The sequence below is a fragment of the Lampris incognitus genome, chromosome 7 (assembly GCF_029633865.1).
Source record: "Lampris incognitus isolate fLamInc1 chromosome 7, fLamInc1.hap2, whole genome shotgun sequence".
Taxonomy (NCBI): domain Eukaryota; kingdom Metazoa; phylum Chordata; class Actinopteri; order Lampriformes; family Lampridae; genus Lampris; species Lampris incognitus.
Genome location: NC_079217.1, coordinates 64,963,483 through 64,989,898, shown reverse-complemented (window position 1 = coordinate 64,989,898; position 26,416 = coordinate 64,963,483). Strand labels below are relative to the sequence as shown.

At 47.8% G+C, this 26,416-nt stretch overlaps 1 protein-coding gene across 1 annotated transcript in view; it reads left to right on the top strand.

Annotated features, from left to right (window-relative positions):
* Nucleotides 1–26,416, top strand: part of plekhg2 (pleckstrin homology domain containing, family G (with RhoGef domain) member 2) — a 175,082-nt gene that overhangs the window by 62,755 nt on the left and 85,911 nt on the right. The window contains exon 3 of the mRNA XM_056282925.1: nucleotides 20,838–21,340. Coding sequence (XP_056138900.1) covers nucleotides 20,838–21,340 — 503 coding nt within the window. The remainder of the gene's footprint in view (nucleotides 1–20,837; nucleotides 21,341–26,416) is intronic.

Below are 26,416 nucleotides of genomic sequence, written 5' to 3'. Positions count from 1 at the left end.
ACAGTACAGACTGAGGACTCTACTACTGTACTACACTACAGCACACAGTACAGACTGAGGACTCTACTGCTGTACTACACTACAGCACACAGTACAGACTGAGGACTCTACTACTGCACTACACTACAGCACACAGTACAGACTGAGGACTCTACTACTGCACTACACTACAGCACACAGTACAGACTGAGGACTCTACTACTGCACTACACTACAGCACACAGTACAGACTGAGGACTCTACTACTGCACTACACTACAGCACACAGTACAGACTGAGGACTCTACTACTGCACTACACTACAGCACACAGTACAGAATGAGGACTCTACTACTGTACTACACTACAGCACACAGTACAGACTGAGGACTCTACTACTGCACTACACTACAGCACACAGTACAGACTGAGGACTCTACTACTGCACTACACTACAGCACACAGTACAGAATGAGGACTCTACTACTGTACTACACTACAGCACACAGTACAGACTGAGGACTCTACTGCTGTACTACACTACGGTACACATCACTACTGATTAACCATATTCAAAACCATCGGTGGGATCCTGCTCTAAATCGGTGGGATCTTGCTCTACCTCGATGGCATCCTGCTCTACATCGTGGGATCCTGCTCTACATCGTGGGATCCTGCTCTACATTGTGGGATCTTGCTCTACATTGTGGGATCCTGCTCTAAATCGGTGGGATCCTGCTCTACATCGATGGGATCTTGCTCTACATCGTGGGATCCTGCTGTACATCGATGGGATCCTGCTCTACATCGTGGGATCCTGCTCTACATTGTGGGATCTTGCTCTACATTGTGGGATCCTGCTCTACATCGATGGGATCCTGCTCTACATCATGGGATCCTGCTCTACATCGTGGGATCCTGCTCTACATCGATGGGATCCTGCTCTACATCGTGGGATCCTGCTCTACATCGGTGGGATCCTGCTCTACATCGATGGGATCCTGCTCTACATCGATGGGATCCTGCTCTACATCGTGGGATCCTGCTCTACATCGTGGGATCCTGCTCTACATCGATGGGATCCTGCTCTACATCGTGGGATCCTGCTCTACATTGGTGGGATCCTGCTCTACATCGTGGGATCCTGCTCTACATCGATGGAATCCTGCTCTACAGCCAGTGACTCCTTAGGCTGATCTGGTCTCACAAAAGCAAAGGAACCGTGAAGGTCCTGCGTCTCGCTGCTGAATGTTTTGCCTTGTTTGGCACATTCCTGACTGACTGTTATCTCAAATCCTGTGACCCAAAAAAGGTCTGTGTGACTTTCTCACAACAGTTTTTTGGCCTCTAAAGTGTGTTTGCTTGCCCGTTGTGTGACGAGTACAGTTGTGTTGTGTTGTGGTCCTGCTGCTGGGCTGTAAAGTTATTATTATGCTCAGTGGAGCCAAACACCGACACAGTTTGAGCTTTTTTTCAACTGGTGGAGGAAATGAACGAGGCCTGTTCACAGACGTTTTGGGCAGCACGGTGGCCCAACGGTTAGCGCTTTTCCTCGCAGCAAAAAGGTCCTGGGTTCGAACCCCAGGCCGTACCAGGTGCTTTCTGTGAAGAGTTTGCGTTACATGCAGAGAAAGACTTATTTTAAGAACAGAATGACAAAATAAAGTGGCTTTCTTTCTTCTTCTATCCTTTAGTTTTGTTTTTGTTGATATGGTTCCGTTCATTGTGGCTGAATCAGACTCTGTTGTCTCCTGCTGATGGACAAGATGAATGATGATGTCATGCTGTCAGACAAGATGAATGATGATGTCATGTTGATGGACAAGATGAATGATGATGTCATGCTGACAGACAAGATGAATGATGATGTCATGTTGATGGACAAGATGAATGATGATGTCATGCTGTCAGACAAGATGAATGATGATGTCATGCTGTCAGACAAGATGAATGACGATGTCATGCTGACAGACAAGATGAATGATGATGTCATGCTGACAGACAAGATGAATGATGATGTCATGTTGATGGACAAGATGAATGATGATGTCATGATGACAGACAAGATGAATGATGATGTCATGCTGTCAGACAAGATGAATGATGATGTCATGCTGACAGACAAGATGAATGATGTCATACTGTCAGACAAGATGAATGATGATGTGATGCTGACGGACAAGATGAATGATGTCATACTGTCAGACAAGATGAATGACGATGTCATGCTGACTGACAAGATGAATGATGACGTCATGCTGTCAGACAAGAGGAATGATGATGTCATGCTGACGGACAGGGCGGTAGATGAACAGTTTCGTTAAAACTACATGATTTTACTTTAACATCTCTATCTTCACTGCCCCCCCCCTTTCCTCTCCAATTGTATTTGGCCAATCACCCCACTCTTCCGAGCCGTCCCGGTCTCTGCTCCACCCCCTCTGCCGATCTGGGGAGGGCTGCAGACTACCACATGCCTCCTCCCATACATGTGGAGTCACCAGCCGCTTCTTTTCACCTGACAGTGAGGAGTTTCACCAGGTAAACGTAGCGCGTGGGAGGATCACGCTACTCCCCCCCCAGTTCCCCCTCCCCCCCGAACAGGCGCTCCTACCAGCCAGAGGAGGCGCTAGTGTAGCGACCAGGATATATACCCACATCCGGCTTCCCACCTGCAGACACGGCCAATTGTGTCTGTAGGGACGCCCAACCAAGCCGGAGGCAACACGGGGATTCGAACTGGCGATCCCCGTAATGGTAGGCAATGGAATAGACCACTACACTACCCGGACGCTTCTATCTTCACTGCCATTTCACCACTGGAGTACCACCAAAATATTACATATACATCTCTCTCTCTCTCTAGTAGTACTTATAGTTGTAATAGTAGTGAAGTGAAGTGTTTTTTGCAATGGTCATAGTAGGAATATTACTAGTCGTGGTAGTACTAGTCATGGTAGTATTAGTTGTAGAAGTGGTAGCACTAGTCGTGGTACTATTAGTTGTAGTATCAGTAGTACTATTCATGGTACTACTACTACTAGTAGCAGTAGTAGCACTAGTTGTGGTAGCATTAGTAGTAGTAATATCAGTAGTAGTAGTCATGGTATTAGTAGTAGTACTAGTCGTGGGGAAAATGGGTTCTCCCCCGGTTCTTGTGTACTGGGACAACGACAGTAGTCCAGTTACATGGCCTAGTCGAGCTGGAACCGGAGCTCCACTTACCTGTGCATGTAAACGCAGTGGGTGGCTGTTTTCCTGCCAGCTGATTCCTCAGATGCTGTGATTTACACATTGATCAACATGTATTCATGACCTGATACTATGAGTATTGTCCCATAACGATTATAGTCAGCACTGACATTGTTAATACTGCAGTACACTCATCTGCGCAGTACTTAACCATCAGTAGACGTTACAGTTTGCTTTAACGAAGGAAAGCCTGGGAACAGTGACATGTAGAAGAAGTTGTGGGTCTCTTTCAGGAAGATGTGTGTGTGTGCGCTTGCGGAACGTGTCCCGCCCCACGTTACGTAACACAATGCAGAGAGAGACGTGTCGTTAGCACGCGCTGCAGATAGTAAATGAAGTATTTTATGAGTTGCGTTCAAGTCGTTCTGTGTGGTTGGTTTGCTGGTTTCTGTGTTGGACGGAGGACGTGACGGCCTTGTGTGTTGTGCTTTGTGTTGCGTCGCTGAGGGGAGGTAATGACAGACACGCCGGCCAGCTCAGGTGTTTCTGAGCGGTTTCTGTCAGCGAGTTTGAAAGTGTGTGATTAAGCCACATAACTCCACCGTCACCCCAAAGCCCGCTGTGTTTCTGTGCAGGTCTGAAACTGTTTGAAGGCAACTTTTAAAGTTTCCCAGGAACGCCAAAGGTCATGGAAGTCTCTTTTTACAGTCTGAAGAGGTCAAACAGTAAGGTGTAAAAATGGGATATACGTTTTTTCTTCTTTTTTTTACGCTGACAGTAACAAGATGTCACCAACTTCTCTGGGTTTTATTTGTTTCTGCGGAAGCCAAAAACGAACACTTATATACATGTAGACACAGCTATCTGAAACGAATAGCCTTAAGATATCTTTTGATACGCCATATCAAGTATGAAAAACACAGTTTACTATCAAAAATCAATTCTTATAAAAATAGTAAAAGGAATCGGTGTAGAGTCGGTGTAGAGTCATAAAGTCAGTGTAGAGTTGGTGTAGAGTCGGTATAGAGTCGGTGTAAAGTCAGTGTAGAGTCATAAAGTCATTATAGAGTCGGTGTAAAGTTGTAAAGTCAGTGTAAATTCGGTGTAAAGTCGTGACGTCGATGTAAAGTTGGTGTAGAGTCATAAAGTCAGTGTAGAGTTGGTGTAGATTCGGTATAGAGTCGGTGTAAAGTCAGTATAGAGTTGATGTGAAGTCATTATAGAGTCGGTGTGAAGTTATAAAGTCAGTGTAAATTCGGTGTAAAGTCGTGAAGTCGGTGTAGAGTCATAAAGTCAGTGTAGAGTTGGTGTAGAGTCGGTATAGAGTCGGTGTAAAGTCAGTGTGGAGTCGGTATGAAGTCATTATAGAGTCAGTGTAAAGTTGTAAAGTCAGGGTAAATTCGGCGTAAAGTCGTGAAGTCGGTGTAAAGTTGGGATGGAGTCGGTGTAGAGTCATAAAGTCAGTGTAGAGTTGGTGTAGAGTCGGTATAGAGTCGGTGTAAAGTCAGTGTAGAGTCATAAAGTCATTATAGAGTCGGTGTAAAGTTGTAAAGTCAGTGTAAATTCGGTGTAAAGTCGTGACGTCGATGTAAAGTTGGTGTAGAGTCATAAAGTCAGTGTAGAGTTGGTGTAGATTCGGTATAGAGTCGGTGTAAAGTCAGTATAGAGTTGATGTGAAGTCATTATAGAGTCGGTGTGAAGTTATAAAGTCAGTGTAAATTCGGTGTAAAGTCGTGAAGTCGGTGTAGAGTCATAAAGTCAGTGTAGAGTTGGTGTAGAGTCGGTATAGAGTCGGTGTAAAGTCAGTGTGGAGTCGGTATGAAGTCATTATAGAGTCAGTGTAAAGTTGTAAAGTCAGGGTAAATTCGGCGTAAAGTCGTGAAGTCGGTGTAAAGTTGGGATGGAGTCGGTGTAGAGTCATAAAGTCAGCGTAGAGATGGTGTAGAGTCGTTGTAGAGCTGTTTTAGAGTTGTTATAGAGTCGGTGTACAGTTGGTGTACAGTTGTGTACAGTTGGTATAGAGTCAGTATATATAGAGTCGGTGTAGAGTTGGTATAGAGTCGGTGTAGAGATGTAGAGTCGGTGTAGATTCGGTATAGAGTCAGTATAGAGTCGGTGTAGAGTTGTAGAGTCGGTGTAGAGTTGGTATAGAGTCCGTGTAGAATTGGTGTAGAGTCAGTGTAGAGTCAGTGCAGAGTCGGTGTAGAGTTGGTGTAAGAGCCAGTGTGGAGTCAGTGTAGAGTCGGTGTAGAGTCAGTGTAGAGTCGGTGTAGAGTTGGTGTAGAGTCAGTATAGAGTCAGTGTACCTTGGTTGTGTACCGCCCACCAGGCCCCCTTGGTGAGTTTCTGGAGGAGCTTGACACGCTTGTCTCGCACTTCCCCGTTGATGAACCTGCACTTATCCTTCTCGGTGACTTTACCATCCACAAGCTAGATCCTCTTCTCTCTTTCCTCTCCTCCTTTGACCTTCACCTCTCACCCTCTCCTCCTACCCACAAGGCCGGCAACCAGCTGGACCTTATCTTTACTAGACACTGTCCTATTTCCAATCTCTCTGTTACTCCCCTCCAGCTCTCTGACCACTATTTCATGTCCTACTCTCTCTCCCTCTCTTCACCCCCCTCAGCCCCTTCCCCTACCCACATGGTTTCCCCCCCGTAGACACCTCCGCTCTCTCTCCGCCGCTGATCTTTCTTCCTCTGTTACCTCTATCCTCCCTACACCTGAATCTTTCTCTCTCCTACCCCCTGACACTGCTACTGATCTTCTTCTCTCTGCCCTCTCCTCTTCTCTGGACAATCTCTGTCCCCTCACCTCCAGGCCTGCACGTCCAACTCCACCTGCCCCTTGGCTGACCGACTCATTACGTACTGACAGACAGAGCCTGAGAGTGGTAGAGCGCAAATGGAGAAAAGGCAAACTCCCAAATGAACTTCTCAAATTTCAATCTCTTCTTTCAACTTTCTCCTCCTCCCTTTCTGCTGCTAAGGCTGCCTTCTATCACTGTAAAATCCTATCCTCTGCCTCTAATCCTAAGAAACTCTTTGAAACCTTCTCTACACTTCTTCAACCTCCACCTCCTCCTCCTACTTCCTCCCTTCTCCCTGATGACTTCTCTAACTTCTTTGACAAGAAGGTAAACGACATCAGATCCTCCTTTTCTCACCACCCGGTTAGTGCTGCTTGCACTATCCCACCCTCTGCACTCTCCCTCACCTCTCCACGTCCCACCCTATCCCACCTCGTTCCCCTCTCCCCCGATGAGGTTCTAAAACTCATCACATCCAGTCGCCCCACCACATGCTCCCTTGACCCGGTCCCCTCCCCTCTTCTTCAGTCTATAGCACCTGAACTCCTTCCCTATCTAACCAACCTCATCAACACCTCCCTCCAGGCAGGATGTTTTCCATCTGCCTTCAAGACTGCTAGAGTCAACCCCCTTCTCAAGAAACCATCACTTAACCCTCTGACGTCAAAAACTACAGACCAGTTTCCCTTCTACCCTTTCTATCCAAAACTTTCGAACGTGCTGTCTTTAACCAACTTTCTGTGTACCTCCACCAGAGCAACCTCCTGGACCCCAACCAGTCTGGGTTCAGCGTCGGTCACTCGACAGAGACAGCCCTCCTTGCAATGACAGAATCGCTGCCTCTGCAAGAGCAAACTCTCTCTCCTCTGTTCTGATACTCCTGGACCTGTCAGCTGCATTCGACACAGTGAACCACCAGATCCTCCTCTCTACCCTCGAGGGGCTGGGTGTCACAGGCTCTGCACTCTCAATGTTTGCAACCTACCTGACGGGTCGCTCCTACCAGGTGACATGGAGTGGATCTGTGTCGGAGCCTCGCAGACTGACTACAGGTGTTCCACAGGGTTCGGTTCTAGGTCCTCTCCTTTTCTCCCTGTACACGACATCCCTGGGTTCTGTTATTCGCTCGCATGACTTCTCTTACCATTGTTATGCCGATGACACCCAGCTGATCTTGTCCTTTCCTCCCTCTGACACACAAGTAGAGACACGCATTGCTGTGTGCTTGACTGACATCTCGGAGTGGATGGCGACACACCACCTGAAGCTCAATCTGGACAAGAGAGAGCTGATGTTCCTCCCGGGGAAAGGTTGCCCACACCGAGACCTGGCCATCACCATTGACAACACCGTGGTGATGCCAACTCGGACTGTGAGGAATCTGGGTGTGATCCTGGACGACCAACTGTCGTTTGCTGGAAACGTTGCATCGGTTGCTCGCTCCTGCAGATCTCTCCTCTATAACATCAGGAGGATTCGCCCATTCCTCACCGACGAGATGGCACAGGTGCTCATCCAGGCTCTGGTCATCTCCCGGCTGGACTACGGCAACTCCCTCCTTGCTGGTGCCCCGGCGTCGGCCATCAGACCTCTGGAACTTGTTCAGAAAGCTGCAGCTCGTCTGGTGTTCAACCGCCCTAAGTTCTCCCACACAACTCCCCTTCTCATGTCCCTACACTGGCTCCCAGTAGCTGCTCACATCCAGTTTAAGACTGTGGTGCTAGCCCACAGGGCAGTGAAAGGAACAGCTCCTTCCTATCTCCAGGCCATGGTCAAGCCCTACACCCCCGCCCGACCACTTCGCTCTGCTGCCTCGGGACGCCTGGTTGCCCCGTCGCTCAGAGGCCCCTGCTGCCGATCGACCCGGTCACGGCTCTTTTCTGTCCTGGCCCCACAGTGGTGGAATGAACTCCCCACTGATGTCAGGACAGCGGAGTCACTGCCCATCTTTCGGCGCAGGTTGAAAACTCACCTCTTCAAGAACTACTACCCTGTTACTTGTTCTTAGCACTTATTGTATTCACGCTTTTAAAAAAAATCTCATTCTTGCACTTTTACTTTAGCACTGGTTTTTCTCTTAGATGCTTGTTTAGATGCACTTATGACCTCTGATGACTAGTAGTTCTCCTGATCTCCTACGCTAAATGATGCACTTATTGTAAGTCGCTTTGGATAAAATGGTTGGCTAAATGACTGTAATGTAATGTAATGTGTAGAGTCAGTGTAGAGTCGGTGTAGAGTCAGAATAGAGTTAGTGTAGAGTCAGTGTAGAGTTCGTGTAGAGTCGGTGTAGAGTTGGTGTAGAGTCAGTGTAGAGTCGGTGTAGAGTCGGTGTAGAGTCGGTGTAGAGTCGGTGTAGAGTCGGTGTAGAGTCGGTGTAGAGTCGGTGTAGAGTCAGTGTAGAGTCGGTGTAGAGTCAGTGTAGAGTTGGTGTAGTCGGCAACTCTCGTTTTATTGTGGTTGGTATTGTCAGTCGACGTTTGCCAAGTTTTGCTTAATTGCATGAAACGCACAGACACAAAAGCACCCTCCACCCAACAGATAACACACACAAGCCTACACACATGCAGATATGCAGACACACACACACAAGTGTACACACACACTCACACACACACACACATACATATGAGGGTGCTCACACAGTATATTCACATGCTTTCACACACTGTCCTGGGGTTTGTTGGTTTGTGTGTGTGTGTGTGTGTGTGTGTGTGTGTGTGTGTGTGTGTGTGTGTGTGTGTGTGTGACACAGGGAAAAAGAGAAGAAGAAAAATCATTTGCCAGACCACATCCTGTATTTAAGCTGTCAGGTGCTGATGAATTTTTGCTTTTCACACACACACACACATGCAAAACAACAGGAAACCTATCATTCTGCAGAGGAGCTTGGCAGCAGTGTGTACGGACCGAAGGACGGAGCAGCAGGTTGTCTCAGACAGGTAGGCAGGTAGCTGCTACGCTGTTTTAGGTTGTAGTTAATGGTGAATGGTGCAGGTTGGAGGATGGTTCTTACGGGCTGGTTACAGACTGGTTAGTCCACAGCACAGAAGCAACAGCAACAAACCAGTGACTGAATGACTTAAAATCCAAAAACAGAGAGACAGACAGAGAGCGAGAGAGAGAGAGCCATTGAAGTGTAAGTAACTCTCATTACCCATAATGGATATCTGCTTCTGCAAGCTGTCTTTCTGTGGCTGCAGTGTTGTAAGATTAAATTGATCAGCTGTGGGTATTGATAAGTGATTATGCTGGTACAACAGAAACATGCAGCAGCCATTACTGGTAGAGCACATTTTAGTTCGTGACATTTTTCTGCTGTTGGACAGCAGAAATAAACGAAATATGCTTATTCATAAACGAAAAGTGCAAATATTACGTGCATTATCAGTGAAACCGTGGCATCTGTAGCAGAGATGCGGCTCTCATTTGATCGTTTCCGTTTCCGGTGTGAGAAAATGGCGGCGCGAACTTGCTTTTGCGGCGGCCTCACCCAGTACTGTCCACACAGTGTCTTTGTCCGCGTCTGAGTTTGTGTCTTCCTTGGATAGCTGGGAGAGCTGGTGCTGGATCAGCTGGGAGAGCTTGGTCTGCCACATCCAGTTGGCCCAGGGCCCACGGCCCTGCTGGAGCTGTGCCCGAGGAGGAAACACCGAGGGCGGTCTGACAGGACGCGGAAGCGGGGCAGGCTAAGCTAACTGCTAGCCCACGCAGACCGGCAGTTCTGATAACACCGAGGGTGGTCTGACGGGACGCGGAAGTGGGGCAGGCTAAGCTAACTGCTAGCCCACGCAGACCGGCGGTTCTGGTAACACTGAGGGTGGTCTGACAGGAGGCGGAAGTGGGGGCAGGCTAAGCTAACTGCTAGCCCACGCAGACCGGCAGTTCTGGTAACACCGAGGGTGGTCTGACGGGACGCGGAAGTGGGGCAGGCTAAGCTAACTGCTAGCCCACGCAGACCGGCGGTTCTGGTAACACTGGGGTGGTCTGACAGGACGCGGAAGCGGGGCAGGCTAAGCTAACTGCTAGCCCACGCAGACCGGCGGTTCTGGTAACACTGAGGGTGGTCTGACAGGACGCGGAAGCGGGGCAGGCTAAGCTAACTGCTAGCCCACGCAGACCGGCAGTTCTGGTAACACCGAGGGTGGTCTGACGGGACGCGGAAGCGGGGCAGGCTAAGCTAACTGCTAGCCCACGCAGACCGGCGGTTCCGACAGTCATCCTGGCTGGCGTTCGTTCTCTGGATAGTGGAATTTTTGGACTGTGTTGCCCTGAGTGGACTGTGTTGTTAACTGTTTGTGTACAAAAGTACACGAAAGAAACGACAATAAATTGTTCCTGATCGCTGATGTGTAGCAGTGATGCGTCTGCCGTTTGAAATACACCGACATGAAGTAGGGCACATTTGTAGACACTGAAGCAAACTGCTGGCTGTTGTGCCTGTACTCATCATGTAGTCACCATCATGTACTCATCATCATGTTCTCACACACAGTCACATTTCAGGTTTGTGTGTGTGTGTGTGCTCATGTGTGCACTGCTGCGGGTTGCAGTGTGTGTGTCCTCGTCATGTGTGAGGGTGTCAGGAGAGGAAGTTGTGTTGCTGTAAAGCCCCCTGAGACACATTTGTTATTTGTGATACTGGGCTATACAAATAAAATTGACTTGACTTGTATACCACTGGAGACAGACACACACACACACACACACACACACACACACACACACACACACACACACACACCACCCCCTCCAGCTTCCTGTGGCAATGTGTTGAGGGCTTATGGGTAACGTCACCAGAGAAAAATGCCGGTACTGAGGTCAGTTAGCACTGCTGGAGGCCCACAGCTAGCGTCACTAACCCTAACCCTGCTTCAGTTCACACACAACACACACACACACACACACACACAGACACACAGACACACACACCCCTTGTCTAATGCATCCACCTCTAAACAGAAACTTAATCTTCCATTTATTTATTCTGGCCTGAACCCTGAGGACTCACCAACATGTGGGACTGTTTCATAGTTAATATATATTATATAGTATATATATATATATATATATATGTGTGTGTGTGTGTGTGTGTGTGTGTGTGTGTGTGTGTGTGTGTGTGTGTGTATATGTATATATTATAATATTAATGCTCCTTCGTGTTGAAACTGGGAGGAGACCCCGGGGTAGACCCAGAACTTGCTGGGGGGACTACATGTCCAGTCTGGCCTGGGAACACCTTGGGATCCCCCAGGAGGAGCTGGAGGGAGTTGCTGAGGAGAGGGTCGTCTGGAGGGCCTACTTAGCTTGCTGCCACCGGGACCCCACCCCGGAGAGGTGGCTGATGATGAGATGAATGAATGAACGAATGTTTGATATCTATCGATGACTGTTCGTCTCTGTGACTTCTTAACTGTGTGCTTCTGTGCATCTGTTTGTATGTAACGTGTGTGTGTGTGTGTGTGTGCATGTGTGTGTGTGTGTTTGTGTGAAGCCAGCGGTGGTTCTGCGGTCTGACCCTATGGGAGTTCCTCCAGGGAAAATGATCCAGATTGATGCTGTGTAATTTGTATAATTACAAACCGTCTCTGTTTGCCACAATTACACTGATTAATTCATTTTTCCGCTTGACCGCTGGCTGCAGCACGTTTAAAGGAACAGTCCGCAAAACACACAGCGCTGCACTTCTCTCTGGAACTGAGTGAGTGAAAGATGAAGATTCAGGTCATTATCACCCACCTTCTGCTGGTAGCTTGGCTGATTGTTCGATTGATTGATTGATTGATCGATCGATGAATAGAAGGATGGGTGGTCTGATTAATTTATTCAGTCTTTCATCCATTGTGCATGCATTCATTAGGTGGTGGCGTTATTAATTAATTGATTGTGGGTTGATGGATGGATGAATTGATTCTTCTTTGGCAGTTTTCGTGGTTCCGTGTGTGTTCAGTTAACTTGTCAAACAGAACCAGACTGATACTCAGTCCAGCTCATCGCTCTTTTGAGTCTGGGACCAGTTTCACAGAGAATGTTAGACTGGTCTGTAGCGTTAAGCCGGTCTTACTTCTGCTCACATATTAGTCTCATGCAAGTTGGACCATTTCACAAAAATAAAGACTGGCTTAATTTAAGCCCAAAAAAATTAGACACCTTACCCCCAGGCTAAATCAGTTCCAAGACCCATGTTACCATGGTAACAGGCCGTGGCAACCATACATACATACACACTGAACCATCAAGGATAGAGTTAGAAATGTGCTGACAAGGGAGGAGAGTGTGTTGAGAAGGTGGAGGGAGTACTTTGAGGAGCTGATGAATGAAGATAGTGAGAGAGAGAAGGGTGGCTGATGTGGGGATAGTGAATCAGGAAGTGCAGTGGGTTAGCAAGGAGGATGAAGAGTGGAAAGGCAGTTGGTCCTGATGACATACCTGTGGAGGCATGGAGGTGTTTAGGGGAGATGGCAGTAGAGGTTTTAACTAAACCTAGCACAAAAAGTAAGGAAATGTGTGTTTGGTAGATTATGTCTTTGGTGTAACGATGCTTCTTGGCAATAAATCTTCTATCCGGCAGCTGATTGTCAGCACCTGGGGTACCAGAAGCTCAAAACAAGAGTCAACAGCAGCAGCAAAACAAGCTGCTTGGCATTGGCAGAGAAGATTTGGCAAATGTTTCATGGGCACAGCCCACATACTCAGCTCTGCTGCTCATCCCACAGATGCAGGTTCCTTACACATGTGGCCCCATTTAAAAAGGAAATAAACAGGCTTTCCAACGGTATAAGATTTATTGCTGAAATAATCTACCAAACACACATTTCCTTACTTTTTGTGCTAAGTATAGATTGTTTAACACAATCTTGGAAAGTGAGAGGACGCCTGAGGAGTGGAGAAGAAGCATACTGGTACCGATTTTCAAGAACAAGGGTGATGTGCAGAACTGTAGCAACTACAGAGGTATAAAGTTGATCAGCCACAGCATGAAGATATGGGAAAGAGTAATAGAAGCTTGGTTAAGAGGAGGAGAGGTGGTGATCAGCAGCAGCAGTATGGTTTCATGTCATGAAAGAGCACCACAGATGTGATGTTTGCTTTGAGAATGTAGATGGAGAAGTATAGAGGAGGCCAGAAGGAGTTGCATTGTGTCTTTGTAGATTTAGAGAAAGCATATGACAGGGTGCCGAGAGAGGAGGTGTGGTATTGTATGAGGAAGTCAGGAGTTGCAGAGAAGTATGTAGGAGTGGTGCAGGATATGTATGAGGGCAGTGTGACAGTGGTGAGGTGGTGGTTGGAATGACAGATGGGGTCAAGGTGGAGGTGGGATTACATCAAGGATCGGCTCTGAGCCCTTTCTTGTTTGCAATGGTGATGGACAGGTTGACGGACGAGATCAGGCAGGAGTCTCTGTGGACTATGTTTGCGGATGACATTGTTATCTGTAGTGACAGTAGGGTGCAGGTGGAGAAGAGCCTGGAGAGGTGGAGGTATGCACTGGAGAGAAGAGGAATGAAAGTCAGTAGGAGCAAGAGAGAATACATATGCGTGAATGAGAGGGAGGACGGTGGAATGGTGAGGATGCAAGGAGTGGAGGTGACGAAGGTGGATGAGTTTAAATACTTGGGATCAAATGTTCAAAGTAACGGGGAGTGCAGAAGAGAGGTGAAGAAGAGAGTACAGGCAGGGTGGAGTGGGTGGAGAAGAGTGTCAGGAGTGATGTGTGACAGAAGGGTACCAGCAAGAGTTAAAGGGAAGGTTTATAAGGTGGTTGTGAGACCAGATATGTTGTATGGTTTGGAGACAGTGGGACTGATGAGGAGACAGGAGGTGGAGCTGGAGGTGGCAGAGTTGATGGAGAAGGACAGGATTAGGAAGGAGTATATTAGAGGGACAGCTCAGGTTGGACGGTTTGGAGACAAAGCAATAGAGACAAGATAGAGATGGGTTGGACATGTATGGAGGAGAGATGCTGGGTATACTGGGAGGAGGATGCTGAATATGGAGCTGCCAGGGAAGAGGAGAAGAGGAAGGCCAAAGAGGAGGTTTATGGATGTGGTGAGGGAGGACATGCAGGTGGCTGGTGTGACAGAGGAAGATGCAGAGAACAGGAAGAGATGGAAGGGATGATCCGCTGTGGCGCCCCCTAAAGGGAGCAGCCGAAAGTAGTAGTAGTGGTAGCCAGGAATGCACTCACAAAGGATATCATAGTGGCAAAAAGGTGCTACTGTTGCCACAATACGTTTCATTTTAGTTGGCAGCCCCACTATTTAAAACATCTCCCCACATGCCTGAATGCTGTTGTCATATTTGGCAACACAGTCGTATGTAAACACACTTTACAACAGGGGACTGAGACAGCAGCCCTGAGGTGCGCCGGTCCTAAGAACTAATGAGGATGAGTATGTTTTACCTACTCTCACAGTCTGGGGCCTGCCTGTCAGAAAATCAAATAGCCAGTTGTCCAGACCAAGACCTCTGAGTTTCAGCACCACTTTGGACGCTACAGCTGTATTAAAAGCCGAGCTGTAAACAATAAACAACATTCTGACGTGGATATATTTCTTTTCGAGGTGTACTAAAGCAGCATGCAGAGCAAGTGAGAAGGTGTCATCTACAGATCTCTAGGAACAGTAGGCAAACTGTAATGGGTCAAGGGTAACAGGAATGTGACATTTTATATATGAGATTACCAATCTTTCCAGATATTTCATAGTAACAGAGGTCAAAGGAAAAGGTTGGTCATCATTAGGGCAGGAGACAGGTGTTGTCTTTGGCACAGGCACAACGGTGGTGTTCTTAAAACAGTGGAACCACACCCAGTGACAGGGACAGGTTAAACATGTCAGTAAAAACCTGAGATAGCTGAGTGTAACATGGCTTGAGGACACGGGAAGGGATGCCGTCTGGGCCAGCAGTTTTATGAGCCTTAGCGCTTTTAAATGTTTTACTCACATCAGCCGCTGTCATCTGTAGCTTGACTTCATTGGGTGGCCACTGTGCTGCTGTCACTGTGTCCAAGTTGTGAGCTTCAAAGCGGGCATAGAAATTGTTAAGCTCATTTGGGAGAGAGGCAGATGTGTTGATAAGCACACTGAGTTTAGATTTATAGTCCGTAATTGCCTCCACATGCGCCACGAGTCACAGCCACTGTAGTCATTTTCTATTTTATCTCTATATTGTCTTTTAGCAGCTCCAGTGGCTCTCCTTAGGTCACACCTGTGGCGTTCCTTGCCCCTGATGAAAAAGCATTGGTAGGCTCCCTCAACTTCAGGCGAATGTCGCTGTTAATCCAGGGTTTCTGGTTGGGGTAGGAGTGAATAGGCCATACTGTGATACAGTTATCTACACGGAATCTAACATAGTCAGTGGCCAACTCAGCATACTCGTCCAAACTCGAGGCCGAATCCTTAAAGATTGACCAGTTGGTTGATTCGAAACATCCCTGAAGTTTGGATTCGTGTTCTGTACAGCTCTGTACTGCCCTCACAGTGGGCTGTGCACACTTCACTTTCTGCTTGTAGGCAGGGAGTAAGAGCACTGATAGGTGCTTGGATTTCCCCAAAGTGACGTCGTGGGATAGACCTGTAAGCTGCCTTGATCGGGGAATAACAGTGGAAGAGAGTCATATTGCCTCTGGTTGGGTAGGTGACATGTTGGTAAAATGTTGGTAGCACAGATTCAGGTTACAGTGGTTACAGTCCCCCGCCACAATTGAAATGGCCTCTGGGTGCAAGTTCTCCTGCCTGCTAATGGGTCCATACAGTTCGTCCAGCGCCACTGCAGCAGTATGTAGACAGCAGCTAACAAGATGCAGGGAATTCCCTTGGGAGATACTAGAATGGTCGGCAGCTTATTGTTAGTTGTTCCAACATTGGCTGAGTGACTATTTTCCACATCAGTGCACCATGAATTGTTAACAAAGAAGCATACACCACCTCCCTTTACCTTGGCAGGAGTCATCATGGAATAGTCCATGTGGTGCACAGAAAAACCCTCTGGTAGTATAGCCCTATCAGGTGTATCAGGGCCTAGCCAAGTCTCTGTAAAGCAGAACACACATGTCCTTTTGAGAGATTATTTGGCAATGAAGTTTGTCCAGCTTGTTATCGAGGGACTGGACGATAGGCAGCAGTATGCTGGGAATTGGGGCTCGGTTAGAACGCCGTCGTAGCCTCACCAGGGCACCACCTAGTTTACAGCGGCCGTTACTCCATGGTGGTACCTGTTTGTTGTAGGTATTCTCTCTAGGCAAGTCCCGATGCTTCCAGCTGCTGGGGAAGGTCCAATAGTATGTCCAGTAGAGTCTGGCGATCATAGGTGATGGTGCAAGACACCTTATATAACACGAAAACCAACAACAAAGCGAGAGCAGCTCATGGCGAGTCGCCATAGTGCGGCGCCATCTCATCAAGTAGTAGCAGAAGGATTTCATTGTATTCTAATACACATGATAATAGCACTTGAATTCGAAATTGAACTCAAACCATAATCAAAGTCCGTCTTTGTGAAACTGGTCCCTTGCCACAACTCATTTTTTACTGCTTCATGAAAACGAAACCGGGCGTGCTGCTGCTGTTGTAATGCGGACTGCGGACTGGGGATTTAACCTCCTCTGTTCAGTTGGCTGTGTTTATATGGATTATTTCTAATAGCTGATGTAATTAATTATGATGACGTGTGCATGTCGAGGCAACATATGGGCTCGATAGCTTCAATATAAACACTCTGGTTGTGTTTAGCGTGGGAAATGACGCATTATAAAGCAATACGTTGTGTTCGGATGAGATGATTTCAGCCACAATAAGCGTCTCCATTACAGGACAGAGCAGCATTCTCTCTCTCTCTCCCTCTCTCTCTCTCTCTTTCTATCTGTGTTTCTCTTTCTCCCTCTTTCCCTCTCGCTATAAAGTAATTTCCTGTGAGAATGAAGTCAAGATGATCAGTTTTTCTGGTCAGACCTGATAAAAGTGGTAGAGAGAGAGCGCGAGAGCGAGCGAGAGAGAGATTGATTACATTTATATAGGGCTTTTCTAGACGTCCAAAGTGTTTCACATTGAAGGGGGTAACTCACTTCAACCACCACCACCACTGTGTAGCACCACCTGGGTGATGCACGGCAGTCATTTTGCACCAAAATGCTCACCATGATGATGATTAGGTGGCCAGATGGAGAGAGCCAGGTTGGGAATCTTGCCAGGACACCGGGGGATCCCCTAGTCTTTGCGATAAGTGCCGTGGGATCTTTAATGACCACAGTGAGTCAGGACCTCGGTTTGACGTCTCATCTGGAGGACGGCGTCTCCTACAGCACAGTGTCCCTGTCACTACGCTGGGACTCTTGTTGTTTATTGGGACCAGAAGGAAGACTGCCCCCTACTGGCTCACCAACACCACTTCCAGAAACTCATTTCCTATGAGGTCTCCCATCCAAGTACTACCAAGCCCACACCTGCTTAGCTTCTGTCATGCAGCAGAGCCAGTGTTTGGTTTACAGCCACAGGAAAAGTTCCCTTGCTGGATCACCAACTTTACAACCAGTGATGTTGAAGTCACGGGTCAGAGCCACGGCACCTTGACAACAGATAGAACAGTGTCGAACCGATGTCTAAGCATTTCATTGCCAGCAATGCCTGCCATGCTGTGTTGCTGTGCGTTTGACAAATAAAGCAACTTGAAACTTGAGTAAGCACTGTGTTGACCCTAGAAGGACTGGACGTAACAGAGAGGGTACGGGGAAAGAAAGGATCTGTGTGGGCCCTGTGATGGCCTGGTGGCCTGTCCAGGGTGTCCCCCTGCCTGCCGCCCAGTGACTGCTGCTGGGACAGGCCCCAGCCTCCCTGCGACCCTGAGAGCAGGGTAAGCGGTTTGGATGATGGATGGATGAAAAACGGCATTTGTGATTCTGGGAGTGAAGGGATGCGGCCCACAAGCAAGCCAACACACAGCTAGTGTGTCAGCTCCACACCGTGAGATGATGTCAGATGGAGAATAACACCGTGTGCTGCTTGCCGCTGCCACTGCCACTGACACACACACACGCACACGCACACGCACGCACACACACACTCACACTGTGCGTTGGCAGTGTATTGTCTCCAGTGTAAGTCAATCCATCCAAACACCTGCACCGTTAAACTGTTTCCCAAAACCTGCTGGCAGACACACACCAGCTGTGTGTGTGTGTGTGTGTGTGTGTGCGTGCATGCGAAGAGCCAAACCACAAAACCAAATTACAAATTAAAAAAACAGCACCTGCTCAAAACAGCTCGTAACCTCGGCAACTATCTACTGTCAATCAACGCATATCCAAGACAACCACCTCAGCGCAATGCTTTCCAGACAGGAAGTAAGAAAAAAAATCACGACTTCCTGTCCAGCGTCGGCGCCTGAAGTCATTTTATTCTTTGATTCTCCCCCCCCCCTAGGTCTTTTCCCAGGAATGTTTTAGAGTCGTGTAGCCGTGACCTTTTTACCTCTTCAGCGGGCTCTGCTGTTGTACCGAGGATCAGCCTGTCAACCGGTACAACGCATGTCTGCTATGGGTTAGTCTCATATGACGTCACGGCAACACATCCGCCATGTTGGAGGACAACGGCCCCAGCCCATAGCATAGCGTGGCGTGGCGCTGTCACTGCGCGATGCGGAGCGTGTTGGAAACAGTCAGAGTGCTTCAGGGTTTGATTCGTACAGGGCGGCTCTCGTGGGGGGGCAGTCCGGGAGCCGCCGCAGCCGGGACGCGAACCCGGATCCCCCGCACCACGGGCGACAACGTTCACCAGTCGACTAAAGGCTCCGCCCCGTTAGCCCAGGGCTAGCAGGGTCTAGTTATCTGTGCACGTTGCGATATTTAACAGCGGTGAAATGCTGCGCTGTTTCCGTGGTGCGAACCTGATCCTCTGGCGCCGTTGGGCCCGAGCTTTGTCACATTTATTTTACAAACTGTTTTTCGAAGAGTGGATCACAACTGCCACGTTTTAATGAGAACTTGGTGTAAACAGTGGTGGCTAAGGTCTAGTGGTCCTCCAACATGGCGGAGCTGTTCGTTGTCAATGACAAAGTCACGTGATTGAGAATGACAAGACAGAAGGGTGATGGAGACAGATTTTATTATAAATAATGACATAAGGCATAAAGTCAGTTACCATTCATTTAGCTGTTATAATACATTCTACTACATTTAGGTCTACTACTTCCGGTGTGGGAAGGTGGCGGCCTCACCTGGTAGTACCTTCCATGCAGTGTCTTTGTCCATGTCGGCGTCTAATTCATGGTACCGTCTCAACGCGACCCGACTCACCCTTTTTTCGTTTTGCGTCACTGGAAAGTACCGGCAGCGGTACCAAAATCAATGCAGACCTCTGATTGGTCAGAGAAACGCGTCACTGCGTCATCAATGCGCGCATGGCATATCACCCGGCATTTTTAAATACCGAAGCGGTCGAAGCAGAGTTATCTTAAAAATACATTTTGAAATTGAAGATAGCTGGCGTCGGATCGGCTGGGCGAGCTTGGTCTGCTGCCTCCTGTGGGCCCAGGGACCACGGCCCTGCCTGGAGCTGCTCCCACAGAGGTGACGCCGAGGACGGTCTGACATGAGGCGGAAGTGGGGGCTGGCTAAGCTAACTGCTAGCCCATGCAGACCGGCAGTTCCGATAACACTGAGGGTGGTCTGACAGGACGCGGAAGTGGGGGCTGGCTAAGCTAACTGCTAGCCCATGCAGACCGGCAGTTCTGATAACGCCTGATAACACCAAGGGCGGTCTGACAGAAGGCGGAAGTGGGGGCTGGCTAAGCTAACTGCTAGCCCATGCAGACCGGCAGTTCTGATAACGCCTGATAACACCAAGGGCGGTCTGACAGGAGGCGGAAGTGGGGGCTGGCTAAGCTAACTGCTAGCCCATGCAGACCGGCAGTTCCAATAACACCGAGGGTGGTCTGACAGGACGCGGAAGCGGGGCAGGCTAAGCTAACTGCTAGCCCATGCAGACCGACAGTTCCGATAACACCGAGGGTGGTCTGACAGGAGGCGGAAGTGGGGGCTGGCTAAGCTAATTCCTAGCCCATGCAGACCGACAGTTCCGATAACACCGAGGGTGGTCTGACAGGAGGCGGAAGTGGGGGCTGGCTAAGCTAACTGCTAGCCCATGCAGACCGGCAGTTCCGACAGTCATCTGGCTGGCATTCGTTCTCCTGTACAGTGTTTTTGTTTGTTTGTTTGTTTGTTTTTTCTTCTTTTTGTGTTAGTTTGGATCTCAAATGTCCAATACCCAAAGGCTGCCGAAGGAAGTCCCTAATTTCACCTCTTTACTTTGGTTAACCTGTTTATATTGTAACATGCACGGATAAATAGACTCGGTAGCCCTTGGCTAACGGGTCGGACCCTTTAGTCGACTGGTTAACGTAGTCGCCCGTGGTGCGGGAGACCCGGGTTCGCGTCCTGGCTGCGGCAGTTCCTGACTGCCCCCCGAATTCACTACAATGTGCTAATGCTAGCACCCTGGTGGTCATGTACTGACGAAGGCCAGAAGGGACAAACATGTACACACAAAATGTTCTGCTTTTAATTCTAGAAGGCACATACGAAGCATTTGGTGCATAAAGACCTTGTCAGTCAGGACAGCCTGCAGGGAGGAAGACGATATTTTTTAAATGTTTGTGCAATGTTGTTTCCTGTGTGGCTGAAATGAAGAGGAACTTCACAAAATGTCTGTTGTAGTAACATTTTCCACTGACAAGTCTTCATTGGACAGGTTATTGTGAAGGAGTGACTTTGTCGATATTGTCAAAAGATGGATCATTGTTACAGTTTGTTTTTAAATTCAAAACATTCTCTCTCTTTCTCTCTCTCTCTGTCTCTCTCCAGCTGCCAAGCGTCCCTCCTCGGTCTCCTCTCTAAGTGGAATTGTGGGAAGGATGATGTCATCAGGCGGGGAGAAGGGGAGAGGCTCCTCCTCGTCCTGCACCTCTGTCAACACGGTCTGCTCCGACGGGGAGCGCCCAGCCTCCCTCTCTCTCTCCTCCTCCGCCTCCTCCGTCTCCCTACAGGATGCCCCGCACTCTTCCTCCTCCTCCTCCTCTTCCTCTTCCTCCTCCTCATTGCCGTATGGTGCCATGCCCACGTACAGCGCCTCCTCTTCTTCGCCCAAGAGGAATGGCTCGGACATCAGCCTGGACCTCACCCCTCTTGCCCTGCCCGGGGGAGGAAGGGCTCAGGCGGGAGGAGGCGGAATCTGTTTGACGAAAGGACGTGTAGCCCCTCCCACAGCGGAGGCCACGCCAAGGTCGCTGTCCAGGCTGGAGCGGGTGGTGCTGGAGATCGTAGAAACTGAACAGGCATACGTTAGAGACCTGAAGAGTATAGTGGAGGTAAGACTACTCTCTCTCTCTCTATTTCTTTATCTATCTCTTTAATTCTCTCTCATCTACCAAAACCCTCTAAGTAAAACTACTTTCCTCATTGACTCTGACCTTTGACCTCCTTATGACTTTGTTTGTGTGCTGTTAAAACCATTTCCCCCCCTTTTTCCTCCCCAATTGTACTTGGCCAATTACCCCACTCTTCCGAGCCGTCCTGGTCTCTGCTCCACCCCCTCTGCCGATCTGGGGAGGGCTGCAGACTACCACATGCCTCCCCCCATACATGTGGAGTCGCCAGCCGCTTCTTTTCACCTGACAGTGAGGAGTTTCACCTTCACCAGGGGGACGTAACTTGTGGGAGGATCAAGCTATTCCCCCCAATTCCCCCTCAAACAGGTGCCCAGACTGACCAGAGGAGGCGCTAGTGCAGCGACCAGGACACATATCCACATCCGGCTTCCCACCCTCAGACACGGCCAATTGTGTCTGTAGGGACGCCATACCAAGCCGGAGGTAACACAGGGATTCGAACCGGCGATCCCCGTGTTGGTAGGCAACGGAATAGACCGCCACGCCACCCAGACACCCATTAAAACCATTTTATCTAATAATAATTTTTAAAAAAACAGCTGTAGACGATTTGTCCAACTGTTGTGATGCTTAAGCAACGTGACCGGTATAGACCAGTAAAGACCAGTGTCAACCATGTAGACCAGTGTTGACTTGTGTAGACCTGTGCAGGCCAGCACAGACCACTGGAAGCCTGCTTGAACAAGGGTATTCTAGAGTAGACCAGTGTGGCTCTGTATAAAGTAGTGTTGACTAGTCCAGACCAATGTAGACCTGTGCAGACCATTACATTCCAGAGTAGACCACTATAGGGCTGTGTATTGGCGAGGATCTGGTTATACGATACATATCACGATACAGGGGGAATGATATGTATCATGATACAAGTGATACGATTCAATATATCGCGATATATCGTGATACTGTAAGAAAGGTGATATATTGTGGTACTGTAAGAAAGGTGATATATTGTGGTACTGTAAGAAAGGTGATATATCGTGATACTGTAAGAAAGGTGATATATTGTGGTACTGTAAGAAAGGTGATATATCGTGATACTGTAAGAAAGGTGATATATTGTGGTACTGTAAGAAAGGTGCTATATTGTGATACTGTCAGAAAGGTGCTATATTGTGATACTGTCAGAAAGGTGCTATATTGTGATACTGTAAGAAAGGTGCTATATTGTGGTCCTGTAAGAAAGGTGCTATATTGTGATACTGTAAGAAAGGTGCTATATTGTGATACTGTAAGAAAGGTGCTATATTGCGATACTGTAAGAAAGGTGCTATATTGTGATACTGTAAGAAAGGTGCTATATTGTGATACTGTAAGAAAGGTGATATATTGTGATACTGTAAGAAAGGTGCTATATCGTGATACTGTAAGAAAGGTGCTCCATTGTGATACTGTAAGAAAGGTGCTTTATTGTGATACTGTAAGAAAGGTGCTATATTGTGGTACTGTAAGAAAGGTGATATATTGTGATACTGTAAGAAAGGTGATATATTGTGGTACTGTAAGAAAGGTGCTATATTGTGATACTGTAAGAAAGGTGCTATATTGTGATACTGTAAGAAAAGTGCTATATTGTGGTACTGTAAGAAAGGTGCTATATTGTGATACTGTAAGAAAGGTGCTATATCGTGATACTGTAAGAAAGGTGATATATTGTGATACTGTAAGAAAGGTGCTATATTGCGATACTGTAAGAAAGGTGCTATATTGCGATACTGTAAGAAAGGTGCTATATTGTGATACTGTAAGAAAGGTGCTATATTGTGATACTGTAAGAAAGGTGCTATATTGTGATACCGTAAGAAAGGTGCTATATTGTGATACTGTGAGAAAGATGATACATTGTGGTTTCATAGGCCTGTGTTCTTTGTGCTTATACTACTTCCTGTCTCAGTTTACGTTGTTGGGTTGGAGTGGAAGAGTCACATGGCTGAAGATAGATTACAGCACTGTTATCTAGCGGTCGTGGGGTTACACACAACACAACATGTTTGTCACGAACCTTTACATGTAAACAATTAAAAATCCATATAGTGGTTTTGAGAATCGATACAGTATCACAAAAGATAATTTTGCGATACTCGAGTGTATCGATACTTTCTTACACCCCTTAGACCAGTATAGACTGATGTAGACGATTGTAATTCTGTACAGACTATTGTAGACCAGCACAGAACAGCGTAGACCTTGTGTCTGTGTCATGCTGAAGGTAAAAATGAACGTGTGGTGGAGGTTGTGAATCAGAGGGTGGAAAATAAAGAATGTTTGTGCATGTGCATGTGTGTAATTTGGGTGGTGCGAGTTTTGGATTTACTGGCCAGGTGTGAATGCCTTCAGGCCAGATTTCCTGCAGACAGCTGGCCACACAAACACGCACACACACACTGATCCTCCCACTGTTGCAGCAGTTGTGCTCCTCACCCCGAATTTAAGAAAATCCCTGTTGAACTTGAATCTTTACCAGTTTAAAATAATCTGCAGTTCTTTTTCCCAAATCTGAAATCAGAAAGGTGAAGACGGTGGTGTCTGGGTAGCGTGGCGGTCTATTTCGTTGCCTATCAACACGGGGATCGCTGGTTCAAATCCCCGCGTTACCTTGGGCTTGGTTGGGCGTCCCTACAGACACAGTTGGCCGTGTCTGCGGATGGGAAGCCGGATGTGGGTACATGTCCGGGTCGCTGCACTAACACCTCCTCTGGTCGGTCGGGGTGCCTGTTCCGGGGTTGGGGGGACTGGACTCGGGGGAACAGCGTGATCCTCCCACACGCTACGTCGCCCTGGTGAAACTCCTCACTGTCAGGTGAGAAGTGGCTGGTGACTCCACATGTATGGGAGGAGGCATGTGGTAGTCTGCAGCCCTCCCCGGATCGGCAGAGTGGGTGGAGCAGAGAGCGGGACGGCTTGGAAGAGTGGGGTAATTGGCCAAGTGAATTGGGGGGCATTCAAAAAAGAAAAGAAAAGATGAGGACGCCTGAACATGTGACCTGTGGAGCCTCTCGGCTTCCACAATGATACTGTTCACTCACTTGATCCGTCATCTTATAGTCGTATGTTTACAGAATTGTTGTTTGATATGACTACAAAATTACTACAAGTACAGAGGTAGTACATAGACAGAAGTACTTTACATACAGAACTACTACATATACAGAAGTACTTTACATACAGAAGTACTGCATATACAGAAGTAATACATACACAGAAGTACTACTACTGATGGCATTCAATCAGTGAAGGTAGATTGAAAGACGATGTCCCACAAAAACTGTTGGAATTGGAAACACTGATGGAAATCCTATAGTCAAGCAGGAGAAACGGGTTCCCATGTACCCGCGTGGCATTTTTTTTTGTCACCTGTTTTTTTTAGGATCCTAATGGTGTCTAGTTGAGAATTTTTCATGTTGCCAAGGTCAACCAATGGCCCAAGGGGTTCGTTTGGCAGCCACTTTGAATTGATGTCCAGTGCTTTGTAGACAGTCTTGAGACAGAAGAGGGCCTTGGAGGATGCCTTTCCACTTAGCACTCTTTAGGCAGCCACTTGTGACCAGCTGAGCCTCAAGGAGGATCTCAGCATAGCCTGAACCACGACACTTATGGTTAGTGATTCTGCCGAGGTAGTTCATGGCAGTGTGGAACTGCCCTAGGAGGACTAGGTGGTGCTTGTACTTCTCCGAGAACTTCCAGACAAGTGGTAGGGCCTTCATGCACACACCCGGATCAAAGGTGTTGATGGTGTACTTCTGACTGACCTCAGCTGTCGCTTCATCAGACTGCCTGAGGAGGTCCTGCACCACCTCATACTGTGTGACGGGCTGGTTGATAGTTGACGGTAGACTTTCTTTGAGGAGTAACTCCGGTGCATGAGATGAAGCCGCCCTGACCTGGCACCTTCTGCTTGCCGTTACTGGAGATCACCCTGGAACCATTCTTTCACCGTAATTAAAATAATGCTCAAAACCACTTGTACCCAATTAGACCAAAGAGTCAAATATATGCATAGTTATGATAAGGAACACCCATACCCTAGTTAGAGTGACTGCCATCCATTTAGTAACCTTGCAGTTGATATAAGAGAATAAATTCTACTGCAAAACAAAATGGCAAAAGTTATATTGTAATGAGCCTGAAATTTCTTATTTGCCTGTTTTTCACCAATAGAGTGGGTGTACTGTGTCACCTGACCTGATCGGCCATACTAAATTGCCCCTAGGTATGAGTGTGTATGTGTGTGTGTGTGTGTGTGTGTGTGTGTGTGTGTGTGTGTGGGGTGCTGTGATGGACTGGCAGCCTGTCCAGGGTGTCTCTCCGCCTGCCGCCCAAAGACTGCTGGGATAGGCTCCAGCATCCCTGAGAGCAGGATAAGCAGTTCAGATAATGGATGGATGGATGGATGTACCATGTCAATGACCTTTCCATTTGATTCCTGGTGTCAAAATGATGTGAAAAAAACACCCAACACCTTCATCTGGCGTACAGAACAAGAGGAATGATGGCACTTGGCCAGTCCGCTCTTGTTCGCATTAGAACTTTTTGAAAATTTTATAAGTCCATTATAATTCTGTTATCCTCTTTCAATGTTGTATTGTGTAAATTGCGTAAAACACAACATCCATTGCACGCTGTCCGTCTTGGGAGAGAGATCCCTACTCTGTTGCTCTCCCTGAGGTTTCTTCCTAGTTTTTCTCCCTGTTAAAGGGTTTTTTTAGGGAGTTGTTCCTTATCCGATGAGAGGGTCTAAGGACAGGATGTTGTGTTGCTGTTAAGCCCACTGAGGCAAATTTGTAATTTGTGATATTGGGCTATACAAATGAAATTGATTTGATTTGATTTGTTTGCCAGATCTGGGCCAGAACCAAGCCATAGCAATGCCGCATGTGCCACATAGTATTTACCAAAGGTGGCCCATATTTGGTTTGTGATATTTGGGCAATATGCACCATTTACCACACGGGCCACTTCAGGGTCACATCCAGATCACATGTTGCTGAGAGTGCCACA